General features: G+C 40.5%; 1 protein-coding gene across 2 annotated transcripts in view; it reads right to left on the reverse strand.

Annotated features, from left to right (window-relative positions):
* Positions 1-13,046, reverse strand: part of LOC126091861 (N6-adenosine-methyltransferase catalytic subunit) — a 74,074-nt gene that overhangs the window by 38,276 nt on the left and 22,752 nt on the right. For both annotated transcript variants that reach the window (XM_049907135.1, XM_049907136.1), the window contains exons 6-9: positions 3,708-3,834; positions 3,448-3,619; positions 754-923; positions 451-595 (exon numbers count right to left, since the gene is read on the reverse strand). In XM_049907135.1, coding sequence (XP_049763092.1) covers positions 451-595; positions 754-923; positions 3,448-3,619; positions 3,708-3,834 — 614 coding nt within the window. The remainder of the gene's footprint in view (positions 1-450; positions 596-753; positions 924-3,447; positions 3,620-3,707; positions 3,835-13,046) is intronic.

The raw sequence follows: 13,046 nt of genomic DNA on the forward strand, positions 1-13,046 counted from the left end.
GAAAGCTTGAATTTTGTGTGTATGTTTGTGTTTGTTTGTGTGTCTATCGACCTGCCAGCGCTTTCGTTTGGTAAGTCACATCATCTTTGTTTTTAGATATATTTTTGCCACGTGGAATGTTTCCCTCTATTATATAAACTACGTTATTAGTTTCACAAAGCTTATCCTTTCATTCCCTACTTCCCTTATGACTAAGCCGTCACATCTGCAGATATGCAGGTGGTGCAATTTTTAATTTTTGTCTAGTTTAGATGCTCTTAAGTGGTATCTTTGTTATGATATGAATGTAGAATCTAGATTGTTTTTTTTTAAATAAAACTCAACCCAAAATTGTTCTGCAAAAGGCAAATGACAAATTGTGATGCTCTCTAGTTTTCACCAATATATACATTCATGAAAAAGTTTCTCACTGCATTAAGGTATTTAATACTATTTACTGAAAATACTAACCTTCCAGTCACCCACAGAAATATAAGTCCTTCATCCTGTAATGTTGGAATGCCTAACTGTCTCATCTCATCATCAGACATTGTACCATAAGGCAACTCCATGTGAATGTCCCATGGAGGATCGGCCATTATCACAGCAAATTTCCCTATAAACAAAAAGAAAACAAATCACACCTTCCTATAAAAGTTTTTTTTTAGTTTCATTGCTCATGATTCTACAGTTGCAACAAAAGATGTAAAACTAACTAAATAGTGATTCTTCTGAAGGAAGAAAGAGTCAATCACATTTTTTTTCCAAAAATACCTAATACTGTCATATCCAGATATCTAAGATCACACTGTATCCACTGAGGAGGATACAATATAGTCATTTCTTGAGATCGGCCAAGTGCTTTGCATTCTATACTTTCTATCTTGCTACCAGCTTCCTTTGGAAACTGCACAGTAGGGCCATCTACCTCATAATGCACATACCTGGAAAACAAAACAGTGTTACAACTTTGTGAAAAAACAGTTTCTGGCACTAAGTTACACGGTAAATGATAATGGTCCGTATCATGAAAATCATATTCCACTTTCAAAAGTAGCATCCTTCAACTCTATAGATTCAATCTATCAATACAGCAGTAATTTATGACAAGACCAAAAAAGGCAATGTAAATTAACCCGCCTTCCCTTCCATTGTTTATGCTGTATGTACTGAAATGCTTATTATATGAATTTTCCAGGAAGAGATAATGAAATACAGAATCTGCCAAAAAAAGTATACACACTTTAAGAAACAAAAACCATTTATTATGTGTTTGTTTTACATTTAAATACTAATCACAATGTCTTCAATTAAGCACGTGGTTAGGTTAGATGTTCAAAATGCCCACCATCGGCAGCCAGCAACATAGCGGAATAACAAGTGGTCGCTGCAGCAACATTGTTCAATGTTTCAATGGAGATAGCCACACATATCTGGACACCTTGGAGGGGAACTTAATGAGTACCCTTCATTCAGTCCAATGTCTTTGCAGATTGTCATCCAGGAAAGCTTGTATTATTCCAGGCAAACTAGTCAAAAAACAGCAAATGGGGAAAATAATTTACAAAGTTTTGAAGCTCTGGGAAAATACTCACATGGGGTATAGCAGTAAGAAACAGAAAAGCCACCCTCACTACACCTTCCCAAAGGGAGGATGCATCATCCCTTTTCATCCCACTAAAAGAGAATTTCTTCTATTTTTTAAAATTTTTTTGCACAAATTATTTCACTTTTAAAAGAGAACTGAAATTACAAAAAATATTCCTCAAAAAACTCTACACAGAAAAAGTTTTGCATTTATTTTAAGTAAGGCAAATACTTATAGAGATATAAGAGTTGGAACAGGATTCCATTAATGCACAATTTTTGCAGCTTTTGTTGCTTAGTTAAGTAAATGAAGAGAAAAATTACATATATCAAAGAAATTTCTTGTGTGTTCAGTAATGTTGAAGTCAGGATTAGTTGCCCAACAATGAAAAATCTGAAAGTTCCCCTTCCAATTCACTCAACATTCTCCTACCCCTGTCACTGGCATTTTTCCCAACAATTACCCAGTTTAGTTGAGTTGATACCATGAATTTATTAAAGCTATGTGGGACAGTTCAGTTTGCTGTGTTGTGTAGTGTTTCTGATTACTCTTTTTTTCCTTTTCTGTGGACTGAGAGTATAATGCTGGATCCTACCACCTGTTTTATTTGCAATAAGTCTATTTTGGAAGGAGAGGTATCAAAAGTGACAAAGGGCTTGCAAACTGTGATACATGTCAGCAAGAAATGGAAGGATCAGGCTGATTCTCTTCTGCAAAATGTTGGAATGACTGAAGTGCGTAAGGTATTTCAGGTGAATATATTAAGCAACATAATGTAAAGAAACTACCTTACCATGTCGATATGAATATATTTAACATAACGTACAGAAACTAATTAGCCACAATGCTGCACAAGTAGACAATAGAAGTTTAAGACCATGTTCATCTTTTCCATTCAGTTTCAAAAAATATTTTTTCAGGTGTGCCGAAAATGTGATTTGGAGGCTGAGGGAAGAAAACACCACCTACAAAAACATCATCCAAGGTTTGCAGTTCATTCTGTAACTCTGAAACACACACTGCTTGAGAAAAAGAAATGCAGTTATGATTTCAGTATGAAGGCTGTTGAACACACCTGTCATCCTGGAACTTTGTATTATACTTTATATGCGATTACTATTTTATGTTACAGTGAGGGGCGTCTGCTAAAAAGTGTCTTTTAAAATAATGTTCCATTTTTATTCTACATCTCTGGCACAGAAATTGGATACATTATTTATGAACAAAAAAGTAGTTTTCTGCTTAATATTTATCACTTCTGACTACTTTATGTGGCCTGGAATTATACCAGCATGGTAAAACTGCAACAATCTATCTTAGCAATTTCTATCAAATATCACAAGGACACCACATCATCCTCAAATCTGTTGTGAAGTTTATCAGTTATATGATAATTACACAGTCACAAACCACGGCCATAAGAAGCATGTGGCAATATTGGTAATCCACATTTTCTGACTGTTTCCTCATACACGTAAGGATTAATTATGGTTTTTATGGCATGACATCCCCAAACAAAAATCTCCACAGAGATGTACAATGATATGCAAATTAAAAAAAAAATGTATTAATTCTTTTGGCATTAACTTATCATTAAACAGAGCATCTTGGTAAGCAGCGGGAATAGTTTCACCTTAATATGACAAGAACAAAAGCAGACACTCACAAACAAAGGTAACAAGTAAATTAAGAAACTACTACACTGATTTGTTTCCAACAGGAAAAGGCCACATGTATTGTCGAATGAAAAATGCAGGTTCTTTCATTTGGATGCAGGTGGACCGATATGATTTTTTTTTCTAAGGTTTCATTTTACCTTCACTACATAAATACATAAATACTAAATTTTCTATGTTAAAGTCGCACTTCTTACAACTTACTTGCATGTATCCATATGAAAGCATGTATTTAAAAAAGAACAGTCTCCAAGGGCTTCATCTGTGTGTTTTTGAATAATTTTTTTGAAGTGTAGCTTCTTACAGGCTTCAGCAGAGTTAACCTTCATGCACTCAACCTTCGTCCCATGAGGACAAAACTCCATCACCTGAGCACCTGGTACAATATTTTGAGGCCTTTCATGAGAAGGAAAATTTTAGCTAATAATAAATGTCACTGAAAGGTATACATTAATTTTTCTCACCTCCTTGTGAGCGGAATCTCTCAGCAAGCGATCGTTCCTTTGCTGTAGGCTTGCTGAGGAGGTCTAAAATTTCTTCACCAACTTTCTTATTTTCCTTTTCACGTATTGAAGGCATGGAGAGAAGTGACTGTGAAACAAAAACATATATTTTAGGCTACTAAAACTGGCATACTAATTCACACTGTAACAATATGCCAACAAATTCTGGTAGTGCTTTACTTCTGTTAAGAATTCTGAATACTAGATGAGATTACTTCACCAGTGCTAACTTTCATTGCTGTTCGTTGTCATTTTTCATTGTTTCAGCAATGGTGAACAGCAGCATAGGATGCAGCTACTGATTTGTTTCATTTACCAGGTACACTATGTGACCAAACTCTACAGGCACCCGTTGGTATTCATTCCAAACATACTAGCCAAATAGCCAACAGTGTTTAGAATGGCCTTTTGCTACTACTACAGTGTTTAACCAAGACAAGAGGCTTTCCTCATTAGTTAGTAGGAGCAGCCACTGGAGGCTACTCCTGTAAATTATACTAACAACAAATTATGACTAAGTGATAATCTACTCACACTGATGCTTAAGAGAATTACTTCATTAGAGTTGCTAATAAAACTCTTTTATTTTCATTTTGAATACTTTGAATTTTCAATTTCTTACTTGGTGTCTACTGGAAATCTGTTAAAACTCCTCTGCACAAGGAAACAAAACTCATTTCTGAACCCTATACAGGGATGTATAGCTTACACAGAAATTATTTTTAGATTTAGTGTTGAGCTTATGAAGACCATAGTTCACTCTAAATTCACTCTTGTGGTTATTTTGTGACCTGCAGTCTGAATACTGATTTGATGCACCTCTTCATGCTATCCTGTAGAAGGCTACTCATCCCTCCATAGCTATCACATTCTACACCCATCTGAACCTACTTACCATAGTGAAGCCTTGGTCTCCCTCTAAATTTTTACCGCCATACTCCCTTCCATTTCTTGGTACCTCCAGATGTGTCCAATCAACCAGTCCCCTTTTTCTAGTCAAGTTGCACCGCAGATTTCTTTTTTCCCCAATTCAATAATACCAACATGAAAGGATAGATGCTACTCATCACACGAAGGAGGTATTGAATAGCAAACAGGCACAATGAAAAGACTGCTAGATATTATTTAGCTACCAGACTAAGCCCTTTGTCAGATTTAGACAACACACACACACACACACACACACACACACACACACACACACACGGCCACCATCTCCTCCAGGCACTAACGCCTGACTGTGATTGCATCTGAGACGAGCAGCTGTCTTTGCTGGGATGGGTGGTGGGGATACAAAAGAGGCATGGTGGGATGGCTGGTGGGGATACAAATGAGGCATGGGATGGGGAGGGGCAGCAGAGTATGGGTGGTGGAAGATTTCAGTGCTGGCTGTTGGAGTAAGCAGGGATGTGGTAGGGATAGGATAGTGGGCTGCTAGATACAGCATTGGGAGGCTGTGCTGTAGGGGGTAGGAGATTTTCATTTTTATTTATTTATTTACTTTTTTTTTGGGGGGGGGGGGGGGGGTGAGGCAAGGTAGACAGGAGACAAGTAGAGAATGGGAAAGGCTTATGCAAGTGTACTGGCGGGATGGAAAGTATGTGTACAGCAGGTGTGGGATCAGTGAAGGGAATAGGCAAATGGAAGATGGGGACTAGCGAAATTTGAGGCTAGGGAGCTTACGTGAATGAAGACTATGTTGTATGGAGAGTTTCCATCTGCAGTTCAGAAAAAAAACTAGTGTTGGTGGGAAGAATCCAGATGGCACATCCAAATTTTCCCCAATTTGATTCATTTGTTATTTGTTTTACCAGCTGATTTTCATTCTTCTATAGCACAACATTTCAAAACATTCAATTCTCATCTTGTCTGAAATGCTTATTGTCCATATTTCACTTCCATACATGGCTTCACAACTATGACTTATGAAACTGGTGTACTATGCATACCTGTCAGCATCTGCCTTCTTTAGAATTGGAATTATTATGTTCTTCTTGAAGTCTGACGATATCTCACATGTCCCACATATCTTGCATTCCACGTGGAATGGTTATGGCATGACTGTCTCTCCCAAGGATCCCAAAAAATCTGTTAAAATATTGTCATACAGGGGACTTGTTTCCTCGTAGGTCTTTCAGTGCTCTGTCAAATTCTTCTTGCAGTATCATATTTCCCATCTTCTCATCTTCACCTACTTCCTCTTCTCTTTCTACAATATTGTCTTCCAAGTTGGTTTACCATATACAGATCCTCTATATATTCCTTCCATCTTTCAGCTTATCCATCTTTGCTTAGTACTAGCTAGGCATCTGAGCTCTTGATGTACATATAGTTGCTTGTCATTTCTCTAAAGATCTCATTAATTTCACTATTGGTGGCATCTATTTTTCTCCTGGTTATAACAACGAAAACAATCAATTATTGATAAAATTATTTAATGGATAGATAAAAAATCTAAGCAGTGGCAGAACACACACACACACACACACACACACACACACACAAAACTGTTGTTATTGGCAAGCTTTTGGAGCCAATGGCTTCTTCTTCAGACATAAGGGTTGAAGGGGAAGGAAGAAGGGTGAAGGAAAAGGACTGGAGAGGTCTAGGAAAAGGGGTAGATTTTGGAAAAGTCAACCAGAAATGCAGGTCAGGGGAGACTTACCGTACGGGATGAGAAGGAAAGACGGCCTGTGGTTCTGTGTGACTTTCCCAAAATCTACCCTTTTCCCTAGACCAGATCTTTTCCTTCACCCTTCTTCCTTCCCCTTCAACCCTTCTGCCTGAAGAAGTAGCCACTGGCTCCGAAAGCTTGCCAATCACAACTGTCTTTTATGTGTGTGTGTTATGCCGCTGCTTGGTGAGTAGATTTTTTATTTCTCCTAGTTATGTATGCTTCTACAGCCTTGCATTTGTTCTAGCCATTCTGTATTTTCTGCCAATCTCGTTTTTAGGCATCTGTAATCCATTTAACCTGCTTTGTTTTTACATTTTCTTCTTTCATTAATGAAATTCCATGTCTCCTACATTATTTCCAAGAGGCCTTGTCTTTTTACCTTTGTGATCCTCCTCTGACTTCCCTATTTCATCTCTCAATGATATGCAATTGTCTTCTATTGTATTCATTTCCCCTGTTTCACTCCAACTTTGCCTAACGCTTCCTCTGAACTCTCAATAACCTCTGGTTCCTTTGACATATCAACCTCCCACCTCCTTAACTTCCTACCTCTCGGCAGTGTCTTCAGTTTTAATATGCAGTTCACAACCAATAAATTATGGTTTGGTCCAAATCTGTCTTAAAGCTTGAAATCTGGTTTCAAAATCTCTGTCTTATTATGAAGCCAATCTGAAATTTTGAGTGTCCCCAGGTCGCTCACATGTATGAAACCCTTTTTCACGATTCTTACACCAAGTGTTAGCAATGATTAAATTATGCTCTGTGCACAACTCTACCAGATGGCTCTCTCTTTCATTTCTTTTCCCAGTCCATTTTATCCTACTGTTTTTCCTTCTGTCCCTTTTTCTACTATTGAATTCCAGTCAGGCACCACGATTAAAAGTTTTGTCTCCCTCAACTGGCTGCACAATTTCCTTTATCTTGGTTCAAATTCTTTCAGTCTCTTCGTCATCTGCAATGCTAACCTGACCTGAAGTCCTGTTCTTGCAGGCACAACACTTCACTAATTCCCACCACATCTAACTTCAACCTATCCATTTTAAATTCTCAAACCTAACTATCCTATTAATAACATTCCACACTCCAACTCTCAGAATTCCAGTTTGTTTTTTCCTGATGACATCCTCCTGAGTAGTTCCTGATCCGGGAATTCACAGGTGGACTATTTTACTTCCGGAATATTTTACCCAAGAGGAAGCCATCATCATTTAACTATACAGTAGAGCTGCATGTCCTTTGGAAAAATAAAAGTTCTAGTTTCTATTTGCTTTCAGCCATTCACAGTACCTGCGCAACAACGCCATATTGGCTAATGTTAGAAGGTCAGATCAGCCAATCATCCGGAATGTTAACCATGCAATAACTGGAAAGGCAGCTGTCCTGTAGTATCCTGGTCTGACAATTTGGACGGCACACCGGAAGGCATGGACGTAGACTACAGCTGCTAGGCGGCACCCCTATAACATGTGAGCACTGCTGTCATCACCCCAGCTCTGCGACCGAGCTAAGCCTGTCATGCCAACATACTGGCACTCACAGGGGCCCTATAAAGCTGACAGAAGTCAGTCGTGTTCTGACTTTTCTCTGGTATCATATGTCGTATCCATCGTTGTTCAGTTTCAGATCCTGCCATGTTTAGGGTCTCGATATGGTTTAGTCTTTGGACTAGGTGTTCTGTTATATCCATCCATAGCTATTGTTGTCATCTTCATTGTTGTCCACAGCTGTTGTCTTTCTGTGGTTTTGGTGACTCACCATCTATCTTCACATCTGGTTGGCCTGCGGCTCCGAGCTGTGTCGGATTCCAATTACTAGAATTGGCAACAAGGTAAAAGGTTCACGGTGCACATGGACATGAAACTTGTACAGCCCCTGGAACAGCAACAACAACAGCTGCTCCTGCAGCAGAAATTGCAACAGTACTTCCATCAGCAAACTGACATTTTGTGTCAGTAAATTCAGCTGCTGTCAGACTGATTACAGGTACACAACATGTCTCGACTGTGGTCACCTCCCAGGCGGAGTCCGGCCCACTCGTATTTCCGCCATTTAACGATACCAAGGAGGATTGGGACATGTACAATGCAGCTCAGACAGCACTTTACTGCTTTTCGGGTCTCTGACAACACTCTCCAATGGTTGTTCTTCCTTTCTTGGGCTTCCATGGAGACATTTTGCTTACTTAGAAAGTTGGCTCCTCTTTCAAACTCGGTTGCACTCACTTTCAAGGAAATGTTTTCGTTGTTGTTGACCTATTATTCACAATAGTTGCAAGTTGTCGCATTGTGCCTTGAGTTCCATCAGTACCACAAGCACGGTGACCAGTCTTATCACTCGTAGGTGACTGATTTACAAGGTTCGAGTTGTCGTCATGATTTTACCTGTGCCAGCATGTCTTGCAAAACCTCATATTTCGATTCCCTGATCCATGACATAACGGTCCAATTGGCTCCCGATCCGGTAGTTGTGCATTGCTAATGGCATCAAACACCTATGTAGCCCTCCATTCCACCCCTCCTCGAATGGTGAAGCAGAGTGGATGCTACGCACATTTAAGCAACAAATGTTGAAGGCCACGGGTGCATCTACCACAATGGCAGAACTCACAATATTCCTGAGCACATATGGGTCCAACCCTGTCCTCGACTGCAGCCCAGCAGAACATGGTCGACAGCCACGTACCCTCCTCCCTCTCCTGGCACCCCAGACCTGACATGCTGGTCGGTACCCTCCTGGTTCGCCTGTTTGGGCACGCTCCTGAGGGGCAAAACCCTCATGGATGCCAGCTACGGTAGAGGCCACTGATGAGCAGTGCCTTATAACAGATGATATCCAAAAGGTTTGGAGCATCGGCAATTGAACCATCTCTGTCCCCGCCTACAGCCTAATCCTCCACCAGTGGGTCACTCTGAGTTGGAGTCTCTGCCCTCGCCTCATGAGTGCCATTTGCACTCCTGGAACTGTCGGTAGCTCCCCTAGGCACAGGTATGGCAGTCGAGAAGTTACCACAGCCTCTGTCTGCTCCACAGTCACCCCCCCCCCCCCCCCCACTCTGTAGTTCCCCAGTGCAGTGCACTATGTCCCGTGCTCCTTCTCATAGCTGGTGGCCTCCACTGACGGGACAGCACCTGTTCACCTCCCAAAACATCGGCCCGGGTGATACAGGCCCTATGCGCCCATTTCGAGGGGGAGGGACAGCCTGCCACAAGGCAGAGACATAGATGACAACTGCTAGGCTGAGCCCCTTTAACCTGCGAGCACTGCTGTTGCCACCACAGTGCTGTGCGCTGGCTACATCCACTGTGCCGGCCTATCGGCACTCACAGCGGCTCTACAAAGCCGGCAACAAAGGGGCTCAGAAGTCAGTTGTGTTCCAACTGCGCTCTGGTATCACATGTCGTATCCATCATTGCTGGGTTCCTGATCTTGATACATCTAGGATCTCGATATGCTTCACTCTTCAGTCTCTCCATTCTGTTGTACCCGTCCATAACTGTCGTTGTTGTCCATAGTTGTTTCTTTCTGTGGTTTTGGCGACTCACCGTCAACACTCTTGGCCGGCCAGCCTGCATGTACGAGTCGTGTCAGATTCCAGTTACTAGGTGCCCCTCTTTAGGATCCATGCATTATTCTGGCTTCTCCACAGAAAACCCTCCATTGTTCAAATGGCTCTGAGCACTATGGGACTTAACTTCTGAGGTCATCAGTCCCCTAGAACTTAGAACTACTTAAACCTAACTAACCTAAGGACATCACACACATCCATGCCCGAGGCAGGATTCGAACCTGCGACCGTAGCGGTCGCGCGGTTCCAGACTGTAGCGCCTAGAACCGCTCGGCCACTCCGGCCGGCAAAACCCTCCATTGTGGTTGCATCTGTGGTAAGGCTACCTATATTGTTGAGGCATGCATGCCATCCCACATCAGCAAGGCCGTGGTCATAGAGGGGTCACTTATTATAAATCACAAATAGGAAATAAATGTAGCGGTAAAAAAGTGTAAGGAGCTCAAGGTTCCTGAAGAGGCTTCTGCAAGATGTTTAGTTATTAACTGAACATAATATTCTTTCTGTTTTTTACCTTAGCGCATGCCCAGACATGAAATGGACCATAGACGTAAATGCTTCATCCTACTTATTTTTTAACATAAGGCAGAAGTTAGCCACACTATGGCCAGCACGTCTCTTCCCCCATTCTGCCATTCCTTGTTCATCCCTCTTCATACTGCATGTCCACTATTTAGTAACTCTCCAGTTATGGCCTGCACTTCTCTTATATTTACTCCTTGGGGGCCATACATGGTTCCTCTTCTTCGTTCATGTTGGTCTACAGGTTATATTCCCATGAATATGAGTAGGAAATCTATTGGTGGTTTTCCATAAGCAGCCATCAATAGTAAGAGTATTTTCTTCTACATTCATCTCAGAATCTTTACTGGTCATTCTTGCTTCAGTTTATTTGGACAAACAATGGCTATGAATGAAACTATAGCCATTAGGGTTGCCTAATGATACCACCTCACTGTGTCAGGTGGCACCCAATGGTAAACTGCAGTGATACTAACTGTCTTACGCATGATTTTTGAGGCCAATTCAGAGACTGCTTTTATGTACTCAATAGTCATCAGACTCTGTTGTCCAGATAGAAACCAAGATACTAATTTTGCCTTTTGATTGACATTTTATTTTGCCTGGCGGTCAGATTCTGTGCCTAGACATTTATCACTCAGAAGTGTACAATTTGTTTTATTTACTTCCATTTGCAGTTTGTTGTGCAAGCACCAGCTCTGCACTAGAGCTAAAAATCCATTTTTTTCTGGCTGTGCTCTTGAATCTTTGATAGATCTTTTACCCCTATTGACTATAGTCATCTCTAAATAGGTACGTAACCACAATAAGAATAGCTTTTCTTGTAATTTAGGGTATTAAAAAGGCTCATTGGTTGGCATGTTTTTTTTATTTGCTTGATTTGAATTTCACCTCTACACATCTTCCTGGTTTCCAAGTAGAGGAAGTTTATAGATTTCACTTGAGTCATCAGTTCTTCATTTGATGGTGTAGTTTAATGCAATCTTAAACTACATTTTGTGCTTTGTATAAGGCCTGCACTTCACTGCAAAAATTGGAAATTGTCTCTGGAGCTTGTAATTCCTCATTCCTCAGAAGCTCTTAGTCAACATTTTCACAGTTGTAAATCCAAGTGGTACAGTTAGCTAAGGCTTTTTAAGGTCAAACAGTATTATGTTATCATCACTCATAGTGACCCCCTCTAATACTTGCCATTCTCAGACGCACTGAACTTCAATTTTAGTGCCCAAAGTCTACATTCATTGTTTCTTCTGCTTTCCCATTATGTACAATGTAGAAACAAGTCAATTCAGAATATGAAAGCCTAATTTTTGAATCAAGTCTACTAGTTTTACCCTCCTATTGTTCAGTCTCCCTGCTGTCATGGTACGGATATTACTTTGGCATCAAGAACAATGACATGATATCTGATATCTACAATAGTGACAACCAGTCTCAGACTTAAGTATGGGGCTATCTCATGCTGGTATGGAAAGATGCATGTCGGCAAGCCAGTATATCTATGGGTCCCGCAGGCTCACTGCACACCTTACTTAGTTTTGTGACTGTAATGTCCCTTTCTAAACAGCAATGGCAGTCACTCTTCTGGACTTAGTAATTACTATCTGAACTCAGCTGGGCTTCATTGCTGACCACTTCAGATATTTTCAGTCACTGTTCTGGATTCGGTAATTACTATCTGAACTCAGCTGGGCTTCATTGCTGACAAGTTCCGATATGTTCTTCATAGTTGCACATTACATCCATGTCCAAATCTTCCACCCTTTTCTATACTTCTGTCATTGCAATGGCACTTTGCAATGCATTTATTTGCACAACCTTTACCAACTTGCCACCCGTCATAACTGCCTAGAGTATACAACAGTGAATGTCTCAAGTGAATGAAAATACAACCTACCATAACATTTTCCTAAATCTCAATATACTTCTCCCACATTCTGAGATTCCTATTGACGGAACACTGAGGTCAAAAAGTTATCTGGGATTTGGTGTTAAATTATCGAGATGAAGATGTACGGTGATTGTCTCTGGTACTGGAACACTAATGGCCTCCCCTGGAGATGCACAAGTCAGACAACATTGTTAAGCCACACAACATTTAATTTCTTCAAGTTTGGATAACCTCACATTCTAAAATTCCCTGTACCTCTCTACAAGATCTTTTTAAGTCACCAGGCTTCTTTATGTCTGATTAACCGTACCTGTGGGTTGTCACAGTATATTTGCTGTATGTGATGTTATTTACATAGAGGTGTCGCTCTACTTTATTCTTTTCTTTTCTGCCCATATCTGAATTAGATCTACATCTACATGACTACTCCGCAACTGACAATTTAATGCCTGGCAGAGGGTTCATCAAACCACCTTCAAGTTACTTTTCTACCATTCCACTCTCAAACTATGTGCAGAAAAAACAAACACTTCAATCTTTTGATGTGTGTGCTGGGGTGCCAACAAAATATTTTCACATTTCGATGCAGCTTCTTTTTTATTTGTTGATCTGAGGATACATGCTGTTGTGTTCTCTGAAGTGAAT

Source organism: Schistocerca cancellata, chromosome 7, assembly GCF_023864275.1.
Source record: "Schistocerca cancellata isolate TAMUIC-IGC-003103 chromosome 7, iqSchCanc2.1, whole genome shotgun sequence".
Classification (NCBI taxonomy): Eukaryota; Metazoa; Arthropoda; class Insecta; order Orthoptera; family Acrididae; genus Schistocerca; species Schistocerca cancellata.